General features: G+C 38.9%; 1 protein-coding gene across 1 annotated transcript; it reads right to left on the reverse strand.

The window, feature by feature from the left end:
- Positions 1–7,736: 7,736 nt before the first annotated feature.
- Positions 7,737–21,727, reverse strand: LOC127371874 (endothelin-3). Its single transcript, XM_051415063.1, has 4 exons — positions 21,236–21,727; positions 19,993–20,227; positions 11,477–11,605; positions 7,737–10,368 (listed from the first exon to the last, which is right to left on the reverse strand). The coding sequence occupies exons 1-4, from the start codon at positions 21,303–21,305 to the stop codon at positions 10,290–10,292; spliced, it is 513 nt and encodes a 170-aa protein (XP_051271023.1). The 5' UTR covers positions 21,306–21,727; the 3' UTR covers positions 7,737–10,289.
- Positions 21,728–23,323: the final 1,596 nt, after the last annotated feature.

A 23,323-nucleotide genomic window follows, 5' to 3' on the forward strand; every position in this document is an offset into this window, starting at 1 on the left:
TTGACATTGCCCTGTTCTGAACTAGCGGCTGTGCCCTAAAAGGAAAGTTGCAGATTTTCTCATTTATGATATACACTTGAGCACCAGCATTGCAGACCAAAACAAATACGCAAGCTCTATGGCATACCAGACTCTATTGTGAAAAACACAAATTTTACCCTTCCAGTTCATAGACACACTTTATTCAAACAAAATAAAACTCACCAAAATGCTCTTTGTTAGTCTTTTTTTCTCTGGTTTGGTCAAAATAATCCTGAACTGAGCGAGATGAGATAAGATAATAGCCATGATATGCTGCTATATCTGCCATGGGACGTTAGCTTATGCTTGGGGACAAGTGTGCCAGTCAAAGTACGTCCACTAAAAGTTGTTTTTTGCAATTGACAGGCTCAGATTGTTATTCTAAGTCTCTGACAACATTATGGATCAAGATCATTTTTGTTAAACCAGAAACAGCCCATAAATTGTGATCACTTACTACCAGATTCCATAGAAAAAAACAGCCATTTAACCTAGCCATTAGGAGCACTAGGAGGAGCCAGAGGAACCTGATTGTTTCACAGATTATCTGTCTCATGTTCTACTGTCAGGATATAGTGAAAGTTTCAGCGAATATGACAAACTTTTTTTTTTTACATGACCTACTGCAACTTTAAGGCCAACAAATTTAAAAATCATCCAGTTTGTCATCTAATTGTAAATAACGTTAATAATTTTAATAAGCTATATCGGTGTACTGATGAATTAGCATTAGAGCTCTTGAAAACTGTCAATATAGAAAGAGCTGGGCCCGTATCGTCATTTTATCCTGTTGTGTTATTGACTCTGTTCTTGTTACCATTTTATTCCTCAGTGTAAACTGTTAGCAGGGCATTGCTGTAAAGGAGCACACAGGCTCAGCTGAACCTTCTTGTATAAACAGAGGTTAATTGAAACATTAAACACGGGAGACAAGTTGTTGGAGTTGGGATCACAGTAACGTGACTGATGTGCTCTATAATGCAGAATGTTCACACAGGAGGCAGGCCTTTTTCTAATTATTTTATTGATTATTTATTGACGACTGTTGCTGGATCCTGAATGTAACCGGTTCAAGAACCAGAGCTAATTTGATGGAAAAAGGGGTCCTCCTGGACCACACAGTAGTTCCCCAATGCAGGATTCCCATTATTTCAATCCAATCATTTTCCAGGACCTTTCCAGGATATTTTCCTGGAGTTTTTCTTAAAAATACATGAGAGAACATGCTCACAAACGGTGGTTGTTTCTGGGGCACTCCGTGTTAGCTTGCTTTTGTGGCATGCATGGTTGTCCTCATCACAGCCGATTTTTTACCACTTTCCAAATTGACTACAATTTTACTCTAACAGTAACATTAATTGGGCCACAGTACAGGCTAAATACAATTTTTTAAAGTTTGAGAACCAGAGCATAGGACTGTAACGACCTTCATCTGATTTTATTTGATGTTCTTATAAATGGAAATCAGGAATTAAAGTACATGTGTGGAAATCTAATTTCTCAATTTCCCAACCCCAAATGAACGCTCTCCCAGGACAAACGGATATACAATAGATGTGATGTGAATTTTGATCTAATTTTACAGAAGCATCTGGAGACAAGGAAACTAATTTAGTATCTGATCTGATCTGTTTTTCTTTGAGAAAAAAACCCCTAAAAAACCATGAGCCATAACGGGTGAGCTGCTGATAAATGGCTGCATTTGAGTAAGAGTGACAACAGTGTCAAAAAGAAATTGTGTTTATTGAGTAAGCGAGAGAAATAAGCTGCTTTGGCAGCTCACAGAGCACGCTCCTAATTCAGTACACACTTGTGCCATTAGAGGTGCCAGTTTTGACTTGCACCATTTACTCCTTTTGCTTTCCAATCTCCCGTTTAAGAGGCATGTGTTTCTTCTGTAAACCAGGCTGTAGACCTCTCTGACAGTCTTGTTTTTTTAGAAGGAGGTGCAAAAGAAACTTAGAGCAGCATTTTTCAACAGGGCTTGTCGAACAGTCAGCTATTGTGCATTGGATCACTGGAAAGACTCTGCTACACAAAATGGTACAGAGCCTTAGTGTCATTGGTAACCCGTTTTTATCCTACTATTTCATATCAAAATGGCTGCTATGAAAGATGTCCATTTGAAATGACACGTAATTCATTCACAATTTGCAATGAATTCACAAAAATAATATCAATAGACACAATACAACTGTATAACACCATATGGGCTCTGTATCCTTCCATATAAATCTTATAAAGCTACATTATCAGCAATGGCATTTTTACGAGCTTCTGGCAAAGGGCCTGCCAAAGCTGAGACTGCTGAATAGTAGCAGTCTGACGTTCACTTGACTTTGCTCCAGTCGTCTGTGGAGCCTCCACTGCGCTGCCACACGTGGGTGGCAAGCTAACGTTAGGGAGTGAGTCGGCAGATTTTTTGTCGCTGTAGAGTTAGGCAGCTGCTTTGTACAAAGTCGACAGAAGCTTTTGGGGCACCTTGGTAGCACCTGGTAGAACTGGTATCAAATTGACCCAGGCTGAGTCATTGCTGCAACGGCCATGGGTTCAAATCTGACCTCTGGCCCTTTGTTGTGTGTTACCCCCCCTCAATTTCCCTCTTCATCTACCACAATCAATAAAAGGCAATACAAGGCCAAAAAATAAAATAAAAAAAGACATTCCAGCAGTCACAGCAAATAATCCAAAGAATAAAAACTTCCATATCCAGGAATGAAAGTGTAGGTTGACGGAGTATTAGGGCCATACTAAGAGAAAAAAATACATTTGTTTTTTTGGGAATTACGAGAATAAAGTCATAATATTAGGTCTACGAGAATAAAGTCGTAATATTATGAGAACAAAGTCATAATATTAGGTCTACGGGAATAAAGTCGTAACATTACGAGAAAAAGTCGTATTATTATGCGAACAAAGTCATAATATCAGGTCTACGGGAATAAAGTCGTAACATTAGGAGAATAAAGTCGTAACGTTACGAGAATAAAGTTGTAATATTGCGAGAATAAAGTCATAATATTACGAGAATAAATCGTAACATTACGAGAATAAAGTCATAATATTAAGAGAATAAAGTAGTAATTTTATGAGAACTGTCCTGTTGGCTCAGCCAGCAAAACTGTTTAACGATGAAATGATCAATACGTTAGCTTACCTGTTGACTGTATGGACTGAGACAAACAGCGGCTGCTGGGCTCAGGCTGAGGCTACTGTTTGGTTGAGCTGCTCACGTCAGATCTTGATAACTCTATCAAAGCTTTTTTCTCATTAAAATTTTTCTTGTATTATTATTACATTATTCTCGTATTATTACGACTTTATTCTCGTAACATTACGACTTTATTCTCGTAATATTATGACTTTATTCTCTTCTTAATTTAAAATGGGTTTTTTTCTTAGTCTGGCCCTAATACTGCGTTGTAGAGAGGGAACTTTCAGTTTGATTGATTTTTAATTTGTTCCAAAAGTAAAATTCCCAGCCCTCACACGCTCTTCTGAACCTCCAGGACAGACTTATGTGCTCTTGTTCGGATGAAATAGTGTAATTCTGATGTGAAATAGTTGTCACATCTACGGCGCGGTTCCCAGGATATCTCTTTCCCAGCAACCATCACACACTGGATCCCACTCACCTGCTCATGTACATCATGAAGTACAGACAGTTCAGACTGCAGTCACATGGCAACTGATCACATATGTGTTGAATTGTTCTGTGGGGATTCTTTTTACTCAGCACTATAAAAAAATCGATGGAAGCCCATTTCCACCAATGTGATGGGAAAAAAGGATTCTGTTAGTCATTATAATGAGAAAGTTTCTCAAAATATTGACTAAGTATCTCAAAATAATGCCTTTGAGATACTAAGTCACACAGGAGGAAAAAAAATGCTCTGAGACATGTGCATAGCACACACAGACATTATATTGTGGACATAACTGAAGATAGGCACCTACAGAGATGGGCGGCTAACCCTCTCCTTTCCTCAGATGTGTGTTTAGTCTCTAAGGCAGCAACTTTAATTGGAAACATTACTCCAGCATGGTCATAAACATCTGACCAGTGTTTTATAATTAATTAAAAAATAGAAATAAGGTCCAACTTTTCGCTCTTTTGAGAGACACAAAAGCTGATTTTAATTAAAGTTTTCCTTTTAAATTTTTTTTTGCTTGCACTACACATTTTGTTTAGTACAATCATATCAGTACCATTCACCTGTTCTATTCCTTTGCTGGTATCCATTTTTCATTAGCTCTGAATACAGTGATCTTCTAAATGACAAACTATGGGGGCACCCCAGTAGGGTAGAGGGTCTTTACTGCAGCGGCCCACCTTCAAGTGCTCCTCAAGGCCCTTTGCTGCGTGTCACTCCTTCTCTCCCCTGCTTTTCCTGTGTTTCTCTATTGTTCCCTCAATAAACTGTGGTCATGGTTTTTCCTCTGGGACCGGGGTCAGCTAATTTTATTATCTCTGTTACCCCCAAAAAATCTGTCTGGAGCGACAAAACATATTTGAGCCTTGCTTATTTCTCAGCGCAAATTAAGCATAGCAGACAGCGAGCAGCATTGGTGGTGAAATAAAAGAAACTGGTTCATGCACTATTACATTTGTAACTACACATTTTTACAATTGGAGAATGTAAGAATCATTTTAGGCCTATTGTCATGGCCCTGCTCCTCTCCTGCTCCCTTTGCTCCTCCTCCTTCCCTGTGTGTGTCTGAGGGTGCGGTCTTCAATCACCTCACCTGTGCTCTGCCTCACCTGCTCCCTATCCCCTCGTTAGTCTCAGCCCTCAAGTTCCCTGGTGTCCTTTTGCTTGGTACCAGATTGTTGTTCAGCAGACTTGGTGGTACACTCTTGGCTCCACTCAGTGAGTTGCTGGCTCCTTAGTGTTTCTCCCTGTTCCTGCCCTCCTGTCTGATCCCTGTATCTCCAGAGTTCTAGGGATTCCACCTCTTCAGAGTGTTTAGAGATCCTATCTCTCCGGAGTCTCAGGGATCCAACCTCTCCAGAGTCCCTGGGATCCTTCCCGTGTAGACCAGGTTCTAGGGTCAGCTCTCCAATGCCTCCGGATCTTCGTACCCCGTGTGTGTGTGTGTGTGTGTGTGTGTGACACACCTATGACAATGATAAAAGTAACTGTTATTCATTGTCATATAATTTTTTTTTTTGTCAAAGCCAAAGGGAGTCACTTGTAGTGATGGGAACTGTGGCCCTATACAGTGAGCCAAATCATATGGCTCAGCTCAAGAATAAGAGCCGGCTCTTGCGGCTGCCAAACGGCTCTGCATTTAGCACTTCTGGCTTTTATAACTCACCTGTTTGTCAATGTTTTGAGCTCTGCTTGGTATGTGTGCTCACATATACCTTTCTGTAAATTATTCAATGTAATTCCACAATTTTACATTGTGCTTGGTATAAATACCTTAAATAATGTTAAAGCATAAAGTACTATTACGCCTGATTGAGTGTTTTATTGGTATTGAAAGGTGCAACAGACAAAAGTCTCAGCATGTTTTGATCTTAATGTCATCACCAAAGTGAGACATTTCTGCATTATGTTTGACAAATACGCTGTAAAATAATCTGGTTATTCTGTCTTGTATTGACTATCAAACAATATAAAATTTTTTTTTTTTTTTTTTTTTTTAAAAAAGAAAAAAAAAGCAAATCTGCTCCCACTGGTCACTTAAAGCAGTGGTTCCCAACCATTAGGGGTCACCAAAAATTTTAATTAAATCATGCACACATTTAAACAAGTCATGTCCTTATGTCTCTCTTTGAACATTCAATAACCTACCGGCCTGCTATAAATGTCAGAAACAGAAAGTTGTATTACTCTTGAGGAAAAGGCAGAGCGGTGTTACGGCACAGCCTACAGTGAGACAGGATAAGAACATCTGTGTCTTCTGCAACCGATGTGACATATTGTGTTAAGTAACACATGCAGCTCATTTATTAACGGAGCTCAGCTCAGAAATTACAAAAATAACTAATAAGAAAAAGAGTGATTTCCATATCTTGCCATGCCCAACGTCAAGAAGAACATGTAATAGTATATAAATATATCTGTTGAAGCTGTTGTATTTTACAGAAATGTGAGGTGAGGAAGTTTTCTTCCTTCCCCTTTGACTGAGTGCACATCTGAAGTCCCACAGCAGCTTCTTCCAGTCGTCACTTGGGAACTGTTTTTACAGCCAAAAGTAACAGCGCAGACAGGCGATGGTCGTCATACTGTATACTCTTTGCACCTGTAGATGAACGATGGTTCAGCATCAGTTAGAGCTGAGTGTGGTTCAAAGTGTCTCATACCTATAAGATAATTACTTCCATACTTTGCGTATTAACATGGTTTTCTATAAAAACTTATGAGCCAAACTTCTTGAATCAGAGCAACCTTAAAAATACTATTGTGTATATGCAGTAACAAATTAAAAAAATAATGATCAAAGTTGGGCAATATATAATCAAATAATAAATAACATCTGAGATGCAGACGGCACAGTAATTACCAGCTTTCAGTGATTAATAGTTTTCAATATATCAATAACTACAAACACTATTGTGTCTGTTCGGGAACATTACTGAGGTCCAATTCCAAGCGCAAGCGTTTTCCTCAAGAGCACTGCATCTGTTTTAACCACAGTTTTTTTCTGGCACATTCCTCACAACAAACAATCCTGCTTTCATTATACCTTCAAAAGCATGACTCATACCAAGTGTTATTAGAAGATTAAAAAGTAATGAAAAATCTGAAGAATGCTCAGCTCAATTACATTTAATCCACGACTGACTCTGGCATTTTCCCAGGTGTCTTAACATGTTATTTGTTTTAAGATGGTCCTCAGAGAATATCACGAACAACCACAAAGAATAGTAAAACATTTTTAATTCACATAATGATTTCATTCATCATCGTTACTCGAACATTTCTGTTGTGTCAATACAACCACTTGTGGACAAAGCGGGTACTCAAGAGTTTGTGTGTAACATTCTTGAATCGGTTTTGTTGGCAACAGACCCAGAATGATCACGAACAGAAACTGAGAATGCACTGCCTCATATTTGTTCCTATCCTCTGCCATGTTGAAAATAACTATTGAATGATTCTGCAAAGTCATGGATTATGTTACTGTGACCATTGCCATCTGCTCATGGCAACCACGGTATGGCTATGGTTGTGGTTATGGCAATTAGGTTAGGTTAGGCAACTAAACACTTGGTTAAGGTTAGGGAAAGATTGCGGGTACGCTTAAAAACTAAACATGATGGAGTGTGACCGAACCCAAACTCTGGTCCCCACAATTCAGATGTGCTACATGCTCATTTTTAATTTGATTTATATATAGTTAAATGTTATATATATGAGATTTAAAACATTAGCAGCAAAGAGCTATTTGCTGTAGTGGAGTCGTAGCGTCCTGAGCAGAGAATAATGTCCCACTCACTCACTGCAAGGTAAAATTACTGTTTTTGTCTATGGAGTCTGGTGGCGAGTGATAGCAATACTACAGCTGTTTCTGGTTAAACTAAAGGTCTATCTCTGTAGGGATCCTTTCCATAATGTTGTCAGACACCAACAATCTCAACCTGTCAGGAAAAAAAACAGGCAGTTTTAGTGGACAGACTTTGAAGGACACATTTGTCCCCAATGATTAACATTAGCTTACAATGTAGCCATTGTAGCGCTCTCACAAATATTTTCACATCTGAATCAGTGAATTAATAGTTTATTTCAACAAAGCCAGTGTTGGTGATTGTTAGAAAGACACCCAAAAGATTAACAAAGACAGTTTTTGTGAGTTTTATTTCTGTCCCTTTGTTTTGGTCTGAGATTCTGGTCCTCTTGCATCCAGTGTCAAGTGAATTTTGTACATATAAACATGAACTATTGGATTGTAAGAGTATGCAAACTCTGCTTCAGTCTTCTGCAGTAAAGTTGGATGAGCTACACACCCGTAGACTTGACGTCCTGTACTTGTACTGAACAAAGCCTGCAGAATCGTCCAATATGAGGGTAATTCCTTGGGACACAGGGCAGCTTGGAGACTTTGTGTAGTGGTACAAATCAAGCCCTTTGTATATGTGGCCTTCCTACGCTTTATATGCATACTATACTGTATTTAAGTTAACTTGGCTGGGAGGCATCAACCTATACAATGCATGCATAAAGTGTAGTTTAAATAGTTAATCTTTGCATAGTGTAGACACATTAAGTCCATAAGCAGATACAATATATGAACTTTAGATCATTAGTGTCATCCTGCATATCTATGTATTTCAATGACTGAAATGCACCCTGTGCAATGCTGTAGACACGGTGTGCTAACACTCTGGCTTTAATCAGGACAAATAGGCTACAACTAGCCCAATTCATTGTCTTCTGTATGAATGTAAAAGGAGCCTCTGATAACTAACTAAATATGACAGGGTCTGGCAGTGGTAGAGGAGTATTCAGATTCTTTACTTAAGTAAAAGTACTAATACCACACTGTAAAAAATACTCACTAGTCAAAGTTGAAAATGTGACTTAAGTAAAATGATGTGAGTATAATCAGGAAAATGTACTTAAAGTACAAAAAGTAGAAAAATGTCCCCTGTGACTGATACACTATTATTATACTGTTATACTCATCATTAGATTATTATGACTCATGCATTAATGTAAAAGTAGGATTTTACTGTAGTTGTTTGAGGTGGAGCTCATTTTGAACTATTTGGATATGATGATTATTTTCATTGTGGATTAATCTGATGATCATTTTCTCTATTAATCCAATAATTAATTAATCCATTGGTTACAAGTTTGTCAAAATTCTGAAATACCATCACAATTACCCAGAACCCAAAAGTGACACCTTCATAATGCTTTTTTTGTCCAACCAACAGTCCAAACCTCCAAATTGTTAAAAATAAATACAATTTACAAGTAAAAGCAGCAAATCCTCACACTGGTGAAGCTGAAGTGATTATACATGAAAATGACAACAATCATTAAAGGTCCAGTGTGTAACATATAGGAAGATCTATTGTCAGAAATGCAATATAATATTCATAGGTATGTTTTCATTAGTGTATAATCACCTGAATATACGAATCGTGTTTTACTGCTTTCAGTGGTGGCCGCCATGTTTCTACAGTAGCCTAGAATGGACAAACTGGCTCTACATAGGGCCATTTGTGTTTTTTGCACCACCATAGTTTCTGGAAATGGAGGGTGAGGCGAAGGCATTGTAATCTGCGACTACACCACTAGATGCCACTAAATCCTACACACTGGACCTTTTAATAATATTACTTGTCGATTGATTTTCAATTGTCAATCGACTAATCGCTTCAGCTGTATATTGTATTGGGTAGTTTAAATTATTACAAAGGATCATATTTTATAAGCTCTTCATATCTTTTGTATGTATAAACTAGCAAGTAAAGCAGTCAGATAAATATAGTCAAATAAAAAGTACAATATTTCCCTATGAGATGTCATTAAGTAGAAGTAGAAAGTAGCTTGAAAATACTCAGTAAAGTACAAGTATCAGAAATTCTTCCAGTCACATTACATGGGTAACAATTTCATTTTAAATATGCTTAAATAAAGCCAGGTGGGGCTCAGAGTATTTTACCTGTAAAGCAAGGAATCCATGTCTTGCTTTTGTCAGACTAAAGCTGAATAATGGGTGGCCTTATTCTGGGGAAACCCAGACAAGATAGGCCCAACTTACTTCACAAGGGAACAACCTATTAACCAAAATAATATATTTGATTTTTGTGTGAGATTAATTGTGAGATTTTAAAAGTACGCTGATGCAGACAGACAGGTTAAAAGCGGTCCCTGTGGAGACCATGTGTTCCGTTTCTTATTGTGACGTCTTTAACAGTATGGGTTGAGGTCTCTTCATCCACATCACACGGCATGGACATGTGTGAGCAACATGCTCTACCAAAATCTTTCATTGCTGACACACAACAGGCCATGTAAACCAGTCTCAGTTGTGATGGGAAAATGAAAAACTGTCCACACATGCCCAGCAGGCACAGGCAGGGTCACGCACTCCTTCAGCCTCCCTGCTGGTACCCCTCGCTTTCAGTTTTTGTGCAGGCAGCTACACGGTAATTCATCCATCAGTCCGATGACAAGGCACTGTGTACACTACAAACACGTGTCCATCTATAGAAACATAAATATACATGCTACTCTTCCATATAAGGGGATGCCTTATGTAAACGCATTTCCACCTTTCAGATCATGAGCATGTAACTGATTTGCTCATTTCATAGCGGGCCCGCTGCGCAGAGTAGGTGTCCTCTTGTCTATGTCGGATGTCGCTCTGTGTGGCCTCCGCTGCCTGGTGGGGGGAAAAAAACCACACAGATTGAATTAGGTGTTGCAATTTTAGCCATAATTCACAACGGGGTAAAAAACCAACAGCTTTTTCCTTCAATACATTTTTTCCTAAACTGGAGCAACTTCAAGTAAGCGTATTTATATTTAGGTCTACTAATGGCTAGGGTGAGTTTTATGCCTGAAAGTTAAAGGATTGATCAGATTTTTTTGTCTTTATGCAATACTCTCATGCCTTTTGTACAATGAAAGAGTCACTGTTGTAGGACTGCCCCCCGTCTCTTAGAGTCAGACTACTCAGGGAACACTTTAAGGCCAGTATGAACAGGACACATAATTGTGACTAGAGTTGTTCCTATACCAATACCAGAATCTGATATTCCTCTGGTACCGCCTAAATTATTATATTGGGTATTGGCGAGTACACACAAACCCCAAAGCGGGACCCTGCTACTTCCCAGCAGTGTTTCCAAAGATAGCGAAATATGTTTATATAATGTATATCTTCTTTAACAAGTATTGGATCAGCCAATATACAAAGTTCAGGTATCGGTATTAGGAAGGAAACTGCATAACCTTATGGCCGCCAGGGTACCCAGGTGGTTATAATGTTATGGCTGATCTGTGTATAATATGAATGGGGGACTCACCCCATTCCCCACCTATATTCAAATATTCTCAAAATGCCTACATGACAGCACAAACGGTGGTCATCGTTTAAGGGACACTCTTTGCTTGGCCATTCTCACTGCAGCTGATATTCCTTTTTTTCTCTAACATTAATTCGGGCATAGCTCAGACTAACATACATTTAAACATTTCTAGGACAACCAAGATTATTTCCAGGATATTTGGTAATTTTGATGAATTTCCAGGTGTTTCCATGACTGGAAAAATAGTCTCTTAATTTGTGCACTGATTTAGAGCAGTTTAATTTTTATGGACACCAGCAGGCCAGTTCCATATGTGTGTTTCCAGTAATATATGTGTGTATTAAAAGTGTTCCGCTATGGTCCTGTGGGCTAAAGACATGTTCACATTCTTATTATTTATGATTAATACTTCTGGAAATGTCCACTAAACATAGCATTTTGTGTGCGTGGTGCACTCACCTGTCCATGCAGAAGCTGTTGCAGTGAGAGTCACTCTGCAGTGTGCATGCACAGCGCTGGGCAGTCCCAGCAGAGCGCTTCATACGCAGAGACCCCTGGTAACTGGACATACCATATGGAACAGTGTGCCTAAGAAAAGATACACACATATACAGTGCACAGTGAGCAGACAGATCATTAGACTGACTTCACCTGTACAGCCTCGAGACAGGTTCTTTTTTGACACTGCATCAGAGAGAAACTGATCTCTCTATAGTGATTTCAGAAGCTGGTGTCAGCGACATTCTCATACTGGACTGCATTATACTGAAAGGTGTTTCTAATATATTGTACTCCATTTGAATACAAACTGTGGACAGAACATAAGAAACACCTTTCAGAATAATGCAGTCCAGTACAACACCACCACAGACTGCAACCTCTAAAATATTTAAAGCTGCAGACGTTAACTTTTATAAAAATAATTTTGACATATTTTCTGAAACTTTCACTATATCCTGACAGTAGAACATGAGATAGATAATCTGTGAAAAAATCAGGTTCCTCTGGCTCCTCCTAGTGCTCCTAATGACATTTGCGAGAATCCACCGGTCCTCAATGTAAACAACCAATCAAACAACCAATCAGAGCCAAGGAAGATGAAAACACGCTTGAGTTGGTGGCTCCAAAATAGTTATTGATATTTGGCAACCTGGGAATGAGACTCAATCCACACCACCCCAAAGTTGTGAAATACAGTGAAAGTTTGACTGCAGCTTTAACCCTCTCTGAAAATTGATGTTCGGTGTCATATATTATAGAACTGTCAGGTTGTATGGATTGTACTAAGGTGTACTTACTAAACTGGTAAATCAGTGTATTTTAAATTCATTACATTGGTATATCTAAAGATTCCCTTTCACAAGTTACTTTGGCAGATGGTGGGAAAAAGTAAAAGTTGTAACAGTTCAATGTCTTTAAATTATTCAAACCCAAATTTCATATTAGATGATACCACTGAGGGCCAGTCTCTTTCACAGTCCTACTGTAATTTAGTGTGATAACCTATAAGATTTGAACACAAACACAAAGTATGGAAGACTCTATTTGGTAATTTCAGTTTATTACTACTTGGGTGTTAGTTTCATATTTTTGGCCATCATTTTCATCTGTTATGATCACACTTATCAATTATTATGATAACATTCCCTGTGCTAACACAGCATCTGGGAACGCAGCCACATGGCCACATCGCACACAGAGTCAGACAGGTCGGAAACAGCCTGAAATGTAAACCACTAATCCACTTTCTTCAGAGGTAAAACTAAATGTAAGCACACCCAAAATGTTGGTAGTAATCCCTCATTGCACAGGGAAACTGTGTTTGCATCCTATCAGATTGGCTGACTGCTTGTGTCTCTTGCCCCGTTGGACACTGGTGTAGCAATGCTGCCACATTCCCACATTTACAACACTTTACTTGATGCCATCAGGCCAAAACCATGAAAATCAGTTGTAGATAAAAACTACAATTACCGCCCTGAGGTTCTATGCCTCTGCCGCCTGGTTAAGTTGCAGTTTACATCCATTCTGTCTCTGACGGAATGTAATAAAAAGTAGTAAAGCCCCATTATATAACCTTTCTACCTCATTCTGATGCTACACTGAGTTGTAACAGGGTGAATGGTGCTTCTGTCTTTCCCACTCTGCTCCCTGTATGCCTGTCCTCACAGGCGTACACCAAAGTGTGTAACACTTCACAGCAGTAGTCACACACCGCCAACTATATCAATGATTGAAACTGGATCATATTTTACGGAGAAAGTGTTTCCTGGTTTTCCCTCTGATGTCCTCCAGGCTGCTCCACCTCAACTCTCTGTGATTAACAGTTTCCTGATGGACAGAAAGCTGCTAAAGTAAGCTAGTGAGCTCAGTCTGTGCTGGGAGCTCAAAGCCCTGTGGAAGTGTTGGTATATGGTCAGTGTACTTAGTGACCAAAAGGATTTTGTTTTGAAATGAGAAAAACAAAATCAGGAAACAAGCTGTTTCCTGACTACCATTTATAAATATCAGGAACAAAACTGATTGTTTTTTCATATTCAAAATAAAACAGAAAATGGGTCATTTATTAGTTTTCTTTTATTTTCAAAACCAAAAAAAACAGCTGTTTTGGCTTGCTTTTGTTTTCTCCTTTCAAAACAAAAATCCAGGCCCCAAGTGCCGGGGAGCCAGTGAGGGAAGCTGACGCTTAGCGGCGCCAGTGTTGTGCCAGAACCGAAGCTGGGTGAGCGGGCAATGTAACCGGGATCAGCAGCCTCTGCCGATATGGCAGAGACAAAGAGACCCATTAGGACGTTGATGAAGGAAGCTAAGAAGAGAAAAGGAGAGAGAAGCCCTCGGACAAGAGTAAATCTATGACTGGCTTTTAGTCGTTGAGAGCTTGGTGCAATAAAAAACAGGCAGATGGTGAGCTGGCCTTCTTGCTGTTGGATTAGTCAGTGATATTAGCTGCTTGCTGTGTTGTGTGTTGCTGCACTTGCTTGATGTTTGGCTGTGTTAGCAGAGTTATCAACTGGCAGGTTTTGATCATAAGAAATTGAATCAGAACAAATGTACAGCTGTCCATATTTACCACAGTGGGTTTGCAACCAGGGGCACCAAATCGCAACAAATACCAAATTGTAATGGAAGTTATTATTGTATCGACGTGTGATTCCAGGAAATCACTTCCAGTGACAAACATGCTGTCTTCACTGAAACTATTTTTAAGAGAGCTTCGTCACATGGTGCACCGGAGGCTCAATTTCAGCAAAACTAATGAACTTGTTGGACTACCAGAGGAACGAGAGGCCCCCTGTCCTGGTTGTCATCCAGGGATTGGAGATGAAGAGGGTCCAGATCAATTAAAATCAGTCTGCAGGAGCCGGCACATGTTCTTTGTGGTGGTGTGCTGGGAGTATCCAACCAGATGTAAAATATGGTCACTTTCTCCCCTCCCGTTCCTGTAGAATTACTGGCAGAACATTTTTTTTTCAGAACATTATCATGTCACAGTGAAGCTGACCTTTGACCCTTTGGACCTAAAATGTCACCACTTCATCATTTTATTATCATTTTAGAGTAGAGTAAGTAAAACTGTTCTCTCACCAAGCATGGGAAATCAAAACATGTAAAATCCACAAAAACTCCAGAGGAGTAAAGTAAAAAGGTCAACTTACTGTAACAGCTGCAGGTACTTTAGAAGCTGTCCCTTAAGAAGCATAAAACCTCAGGTAATTAATTTTAGTCTCACCAAATATTTTCGCCCTTTCTCCCACGTGAACCGTCAATCACTACACGCAGCTTCACCTTAAAATATCGGCTGTCAAACAGACGTCATTGATATATTTGAAAATAAATCCTAAACCATGATCTCAAAGGATGACTACAAGCCATATGGTTAGAAAAACTGCTCAGCTCAAGTATGTAAGTAAAATATGGAGCTATGGAATTATAGCTCAGACCAAGCTGAGAATTCTAACAGGTTAAAAGGTGAACAGGTGCAGATCATGTGGGCAGCAGCTGTACTGCTAACAATGAGATCTTCAGCTTTTCAGACAGTGAAGTGGAATAAAGCACTAACTTGTTTTCATGCTAAGACTAAATAGGAGCTTGACCCACTAGCGATCAATACATCTATTAGGCGTATTCACACACGCTGCTACCCTGAGCTTTTTTCACACAATCCCCGGATTAGCTGTATGTGAGACCGCAAATGTCCAGATCATTTGAACCGGACATTAAATGAACCTCTCCGTGCCAACTCCATAGTACAACGTCTCTATATGTGCACAGAGCCGGCCATCGACTGTAGCTGCATCGTATACGCTTTCTTGCTTGCCTGTATATTGCTTTTTATTGTTTTGTTAATAATGCGGATACATCCAAATACATGAACTGTATATATATCACTGCATCAATACGGATGAGTCCTCCTCCAGCGCGCTCTATCCAGACGCCAACCATCACCTAAACTAGTGGATTAAACAAGCTTCTTCCTTAAAGTTTTCTATCTAGTGACTATCGATTTCATATTCTATTCAGTGCATAATAATAACTGACACTAAACTGCACAATGAACCCAACCAGTGAACACAACACCTACAGGAAGTTTGTGGAAAAGGAGCAATTAGGATTCATCCTGAGCATATTATGTCCTGTGAATCAGAGATGAGTTTTCCTGATATTTTTAGGAACTTTTTTACAATTCTATCTCTATTATGTATTTTTTAACAATTATACATTCACATTGAAAAAGCTTTTTTGACATATTCAGTGTTTTCTTCTCATTGTTTAAACTCTTCTTAAGTAGGATAAGACTGTTTATCAGAGTGATGGCTCTGTGAATGTAGCTTGTGTTCAGGTCTTCAAAAGATTAGATCCAATAAAAGGTTTTTTTTTACTTTTCATACAGCCCGTTGCTTAAACCAAAGTGTTTCCATCTGACACAGACAGTCTCCTGTTGTGTACTGTATGTGTGCAGGGGAACTCTGGACAATGACTCGACCTGATTCTTCAGACATTGTCCAGAGTTAAAATGAGAAGCTAATATCAGCAATACATTTGTACGTTCACACTGCAGGCACAAGTGGCCCAGATCTGATTGTTGTGTGACACTGATCTGACTTTTTCATGACAGTGTGAACAGTACTAATCACACTGAATCTGATCTGAAAATCTTTTTAATTTCTGATGAAAGCCACTTTCATATGTGGTCCAAATTCAATACAGTGTAAACAGTCATATCACAATACATGTGACTTTTACGTCACTCTAGACTGACATTGGTCATGCAGGTCACCTCAGGATTGTGATCTGTTCACACTGGAAACTGATATGGTCCACATTTGACAAATAATGTAAACAGACAAACGAAATGATTAATAAATCAAATATAAAAATAAATAAATAAAATTGAGCGCTAACGCTTGCAGTGTGAACATACATAACCCCAGTGACAGCAGAGGAAAGACTTTCTGGTTGCAGCTTGACTGACTTCACATGGATTAACCCTTGGGTCCCAAAGCCAATATTTTAGCTTCATCTGTAAGGAATTACTGAGGAAGATAAATCAGGACGAAGCAGCCTTGATCTCATCACACTGAGGTTTGCTGTTTGTCAGATGCAATGACGTGTATAGGTTTTTTAAAGAGTGACTCAGCACTAAAGCAAGGTCCCTGCACCACAAACATGTTGAATAGCTTCAAATGGTGAGCATTAATCCCTGCACTTAATTCCAGGCTCTTTCCAATGAAGTTCTGCATGGTCTTTTAGGAGCAGAAAACATTTGTTGCACTGCTCTCTGGCGGCCCAAACTCAGGCAAAAGCTTTATAATCACAGAATTGATAGGAGGTGGATGATGGCTATCACCCCCTCCCTACTCCCACTGTCACTCCCCACTCCAGCTTTCTCACATCTACCTCAACTGAGACGGGCTGAAAGTGTTTACACACTCTTTGAGAACCAAATTAAACCAGAGCCACCCTGAGGCTCACTGTTTGGGGTCAACATAAGAATGAATAAATCTGTCTACTAATCTGCTTGATGCCGCAGACAGGTATCAGTTGGTGTCTTCCCATGCAGGAGGAAAATTAGCTTTTGTTGTTGTAGGCTTTTTCATGCCAAAGATAAAAAAGAAGTTCAAAGGGACTTAAAGGGATAGTTCGGATTTACTGAAGTGGGGTTGTATTAGGTACAATGTATTAGCTGCAGTTTGGAGACACATAGAGGAGTACTGAAACGTGCACTATATCCTGACAGTAGTACATGAGACAGATAATCTGTGAAAAAAGTCAAAATCAGGTTCCTCTGGCTCCTCCTTCTCCTAAAAATGGCATTTGTAAGAATCCACTGCACATGATTGGTAGTTTTCCTTTTTTTTCTAAAGTTATATTTTTTTGCCTTTTATTTAACAGTGACAGCTGGAGATAGACAGGAAAGGGGGGTAGAGAGAGGGGATGACACGCAGCAAATGGCCACAGTTTGGATTTAAACTCTGGGCCGCTGCCGGACTCGATTCATGGTCCCCAGCTCTACCAAGTGAGCTAACCCGGCGCCCCTGACTGGTAGTTTTCATGCAGGCCCGGTGGATTCTTACAAAAGTTAACACAATAAGGACAAAAACATTTTTTTTAATACAATTTACCTCCTGTAGTTTTAATGAGCCAGATCATTTGGCCTCTTTTGACTCCCAAACAGCTTTTAGTACTCCTGGCTTTTACAATTATATATATATATATATGTGTGTGCATATCACTTAAATTATTCAATATAATTGTACTAAACCTTATTAAGTTCCATAATTTTACATTATGCTTGGTACAAATACCTTTAATAATGAAAAAACATCCAAACTTTTATATGTATATTGAATGTTTTATTGATACTAAACTGTTTTGTGTGTAGCACAATAAAAGCATAGAGTTTCAGGATCATATGTAACATATGCAATATAGTTGCCAATATAAGTTTCAAACCTGTCAAGTAAGTGCAATATTTTGAGTTTTCACATTTGCAGATTGTGAAGCTGATTGAAATAAAACCAATTACAGGAATGCTGAATGAGTGAATAACAGATGAAGGAAAATAGTGGTCTTGGCTTGCTCAAACCCACCTGAGGTTGTAGGTTTTTGGATGAAGAACCGTAGCTGTTATCAGACTTCTTGTTTAAATTCAAGAATTGGCAACAGTAAAATGAAAATTATGTAGATTTGCAACGGGTTCCTTCTATCTAAATTTCTAAGGCTACTCGATAACAATCAAAACGTTTCAGATGGCCAAAAGGTGGACGCCCCCGCCGTTGGCCACTGTAAGAAAATCCTGAGAGGAATTAAAATACCTGAGAGCTCAGGGTCTAGACCACTTCGGATTACAACAAATCTTTACAGTTCCACTAAGTCACAGGAAATACTGACATATGAGAAAAAAGCCTTTGCAGCTCAGTTCCCCCCAAAAATCCTTTCATGGCTTAAAAGTGAAGAGTATTCCTTTAACACAGAGCTCAGGGCTTTTTTTTCTCCATAACTCACATATTTGTGCCTCCTACACCTGTGCTAATGAGACGATAGCTTTCCAGCATAAGACGTCTCAACTGGAAACTCTACGATTAAAGACTACAGTACGAGTTGTGACTGCAATGAACAAATGAGAGATCAGGACACTGTATAAGCAGTGTTGGGTAGTAACTGATTACATGTAATTAGCCCAGATTACAATTATAGTTACATTGACAAGGATTACTTAATTGCATTTTTGATTACGTCTTTAAAATATGGCAATTTTAAAGTATTATTTTTTTTGGTCTTTATGCCTTTATTTTGATGGAGAGACAGCTGGGGATGGACGGGGGGGCAGGGAGGGGTGATGGCATGCAGCAGGGGGCCACAGGTCGGATTTGAACCTGGGCCGCTACATATATGGGTTGCCAGCTCTACTGACTGAGCTAACCAGGCACCCAAAATATGGCAATTTTAAAAACTTTTTTTTCATGATAACCAATTAAGATCTTGATAGGGGAATTTGGTAAATCTTATAAGGGATAGGAATCGGGAACCAGTTCCAAACTGTGAAGTCTGTTGGAATTACTATAACTGTGTCTGTTTGGGGTCAGAGAGACTAGAACAGTTCAGTTGATGTTGAAAACCTGTGTATGCCTACTTCTTTCCACTCATAAATTGATCTGGAATTAATAAGGGAATCCAGAAAGAATCAGATCGATAAGCAGAATCGATAATGGGGTTTGTATCAATTAGAGTTTATCAATTCCATCCCTAGGAAATCTCAACTTATTCCCATGTGCCATACGTTTGAGATCAGAGCTGCCGCTCAAATCCCCACACAGCCTCTGATTGGTCGACAGCCTGAACCCAAGGCATCATGGGATTACTAGCGGGGGACCAACTGTAAATGCAAAATTAATTAATTTGCATTTTGAGAATGTTTTGAAATGTTTAAAAAGGAAATAGAATATGAGTGTAAACTCTGATTTTTGTGTCCCTTTTTTGTTTACAGTGCAGTATTTTTAATGTTTGATTTTGAAATAATCCAAAAGCTTTCAGATAATGGATTACGTTACTAATTTAAGAAATTGCCATGTAATTTGTATTCAGTAACTGACATTTCCCAGGAATCTGACCCGACACGGATTATAGGCAACAGTAAAGTTGTGATGTATGTGATGACTAATACAGTAATACCAAGAACCATGGGGATGTCACTAGAAACTAGGCATTTAAGAAAATATTAAAAAATATCGAAATAGCCAAAAACACTATAGATTTTTGTGTTTAAACCCCAAACCGTTAGATAGCAGTGTTAGCTGAGCGACATGATGTTGGATGTTACTGCGATAAATCCAAATTCAGTTCAGTATCACAATATATTGAATCGCATCACCAGATTCTTGCCAATATATAGCCCTACTATGAACCCATGAACAGTCCATAACTCCGTTGTAACACTGCAGCCCTGTTGAATCTATGACTCACTACGAACTTACTCTGGTGTGTTGATCCAGATGATGTCGAGGTGGCAGTAATACACACACTCCTTGTCTTTGTAAGTGTAGCATGTGCATCTCTTCGCCCGCCTCCTGGCCCCTGCCGGGTCACAGGGCTTCGCTTCACCTTGAGAAGAAACAAGGGCGAGGTCGTCCACAGCGCCGGACGGACGTGTGCTCAGCATGACGGCTTCCGCCTCCCTCCTCTGGTTTACATCTTTGCCAGATGAGGAACCTGCAGGGGTCACAGCAATTTGAGAAGTGTTTCAGAACTGCCCTTTGTATCTTTGGTCTGAATTAGAATAAGTGAATGTAAACTTTCCAGGTCTACACCCCGTCTTTAGATGGCCACATGTGAGGATATTCATATGGAGGTGTTCAGAGATAGGATGAAGGTGTTGAGAGACAGGAGATCTAAAAGGTAGACCTTTACTACTTCTTTCCAATTATGACCAAATGTCTATTATTAATACTTCTTTGTATTAGTTTATTAGAGGTAATCCAACCTCAGTGACTACTATCAACACTGGCTGCAATTTCCCCTACAAGCAAAGTGCTGATCTGACTTGTTGTCCACTCAGGTGGCAATTAATTATCAACGACAAATTAAATTATGGATTGATTGTAATATTGTACAATTGTAAAAGTAATTTAAACAATAAAGATTCCAAACATTTGCAGGCTCCAAGTAAAATTTTGATTTGTAGGGCTTCGCTATTAATTGTAATATTATGGAAATCACAATATCCAAATTGCAGAAGCTTTTTTCAGTGAAAATGAAAATTGTGATGCAAAACTCCCCCCCCATGATTTTAACATGGTGCAGCCCTGATTTGCTTGTACTGTCAGTTACACATTTGTTAATTACCTGGGGGTTCTTGATCTGTTCTAAGATATCACATGGGCATTTGTCATTATCTTAACATTGTCTAGACTCGATGATAAGCAGTTATCTAAAGAAAAACAGCTACATAAATGCATCATTATATGTGTTGGACACAGGTGGACAGTGGTCTTGCCTTTTAATTGAACTCCTGTTTCCACAGTATCACTCTGAATGTGTAGAACTGCACTAACATATTGCACACAGTCAGACAGATTAATGTGATAGGCATCTCCAGCACTAATATTCCAGTTACCTGCACAGTATGTGTGCCATCATTATGACAGCTGGTATAGGTAAGCACTATTTTATTCTTTTTTTCAATGTAGTTTTATCTGTTAATAACATTAGGCTACTCACCGTTTGCCAGAGATGCTGTCACCACGATAAGAATCAGAACTCCCACATCAACCGATGTCACATTAGCCATCACACATGAAACATTAGAAATTCAAATTCAAAATGTAAAAGAAAAAGGGAAAAAAGTAAGAAAAACGCCTCTCAAAGTCCAGAGAGTGTGTTTTTCTCTCAGGTTATTCCGGATACATCATGTATGTGGGTGTACACAGGACTGCTGGCCGCCCGTAGAGCTGTGCTGCTGTGCGCCCCTCAGCCGGACCCTGCCGCTTTATGTCGGCAGCTCTCAGCTCAGAGACAAGACAGCGGCAATACCAAGCACACTTCCGGGTGCAGCTTTCAAAGTAAAAGCTTTCCGGTCAAAAGCCAATGAGAGGTTTGAGACATATGCGAGCAGCTCTTCCGGTTTTGTGCTGTTAAGAATGAATGCAATTTGGGGAGAAAGAGTTGTGGAATTGTAGCCTAGAAATTGCAGAATTTAGTAACGCCTACAAATTCAGTTGTTTAGAATATTACAATAATATGACTTCATTTTAAAGGTTCAGTGTGTAACATTGAGGAGAATCTATTGGCAGAAATTGAATATAGTATTCATAGGTATGTTTCATTAGTGTAGGTTTGTTTTCATTACATTTTTTTGTTATCTTAGAAAAAGGCTTATCTGATGCTGCGGGTCGCCTTCCATGGAGTCCCCCCTGTTGAACCACCATGTTTCTACAGTAACCGAGAAGGGACAAACCAAACACTGGCTCTAGATAGGGGTGTTCACGTTTTTTGTGCATTTTGTAGCCACCGTAGGTTCTCCTTTCGAGCTTGAAACAAGGGATTTGCAGTCTGCAGCTGCACCGCTAGATGCCATTAAATATTCGTCCTTTAATTCAAAAATAGCAAAATTACAATATAGGAAATGTATTAAAATATAGGCTATATTATATTAAATTAGTTACAACCACAGATGACTACCCCCACAGACACACCCTTAAGAATGGTATCACTGTGAAACAAACCCATCAAGTCACTACTTCCTGAAAAATCTGTAAGTTTGCGTCAGTAGGTCTGTACCTTATTGCCATAACCCAATGTTATGGCAATATGGCAGTTTTCTTCTACTAAAGCAAATTATTACCTGTCAAAACAGCTGATGAACAGTAAAAAAAAATAATTTGAAAATGAATAACTGATTATCAAATTGTTTTATGTGACTAATCACATCTTTACACTTTTGAGATCATTAGGCATTATTTGGATGCATACTGCTTAATTAATTAATAAACTATATAAAAATTATTTTAAAATCCCTAAGCTATACAGAATTATAATGCTCACGTTTTTACAATGATATAAAGTACTCCAGTGTTTTTGGAAGATAAATTTGGCTTAACTTATTTCTTTTATTAAGATGTGTTGTCAGGTTTTACAATCTAATCAACATTTTTGATAGACTAGTGAAGAGTGCATTACAATAATACAATCTGCTAGTTTATAAGGAATAAATCAGTTTCTCTCGAATGACAAACAGGCCAGCATCATAATTATTTCGTTCATTTAGAGTGAGCAGATCAGAGGTCTGTCTGGATCTAACAGATTTTATTTAAAGGTCCAGTGTGTAACATTGAGGAGGATCTATTGTCAGAAATGGAATATAATATTCATAGGTATGTTTCATTAGTTTATAATCATCATCATCATCATCATCATCATCGAAAGTTGTGATGCCGTGATTGTGAAACAGCTTAGTCAGTGATTAGCACCCTATATATTTATCTCGTTTTGTCCACTGGAAGGGCACCATAGAGGTGCTTTTTAAAGCATTGTATTTATGAATATCAACAAAGCAACAGGATAAGGCCATAAAAGTGGGTTCATCTAGTATTGGGCCCTTTCTGACCCATTACATGATTTTTGTGGCAGGCTTTGTGAAGACACTTGTCCACCTGCAAACCTCTACAATTACACATTTGCTAGCTGTTTCAACTCTTTTTGCTAAGCTAAGCTAATCGGATTTTGAATACAGCTCTTTACTTAGTGCACAGATAAGAAAGTAGTGTCAATTTATTCATGTAGCTCTCGGCAAGAAAGTTGATTAGCCTA

The sequence above is a fragment of the Dicentrarchus labrax genome, unplaced genomic scaffold (assembly GCF_905237075.1).
Source record: "Dicentrarchus labrax unplaced genomic scaffold, dlabrax2021, whole genome shotgun sequence".
NCBI classification, from domain to species: Eukaryota; Metazoa; Chordata; class Actinopteri; family Moronidae; genus Dicentrarchus; species Dicentrarchus labrax.

Bases quoted from the DNA above. Each gene is read 5' to 3' on its own strand.
- LOC127371874 (XM_051415063.1), bottom strand. From the start codon at position 21,305: ATGGCTAATGTGACATCGGTTGATGTGGGAGTTCTGATTCTTATCGTG. The intron at 20,228-21,235 runs GTGAGTAGCCTA...TGACCCCTGCAG, and splicing joins GACAGCATCTCTGGCAAACG to GTTCCTCATCTGGCAAAGAT. The intron at 10,369-11,476 runs GTGAGTGCACCA...TCCCCCCACCAG, and splicing joins AACAGCTTCTGCATGGACAG to GCAGCGGAGGCCACACAGAG.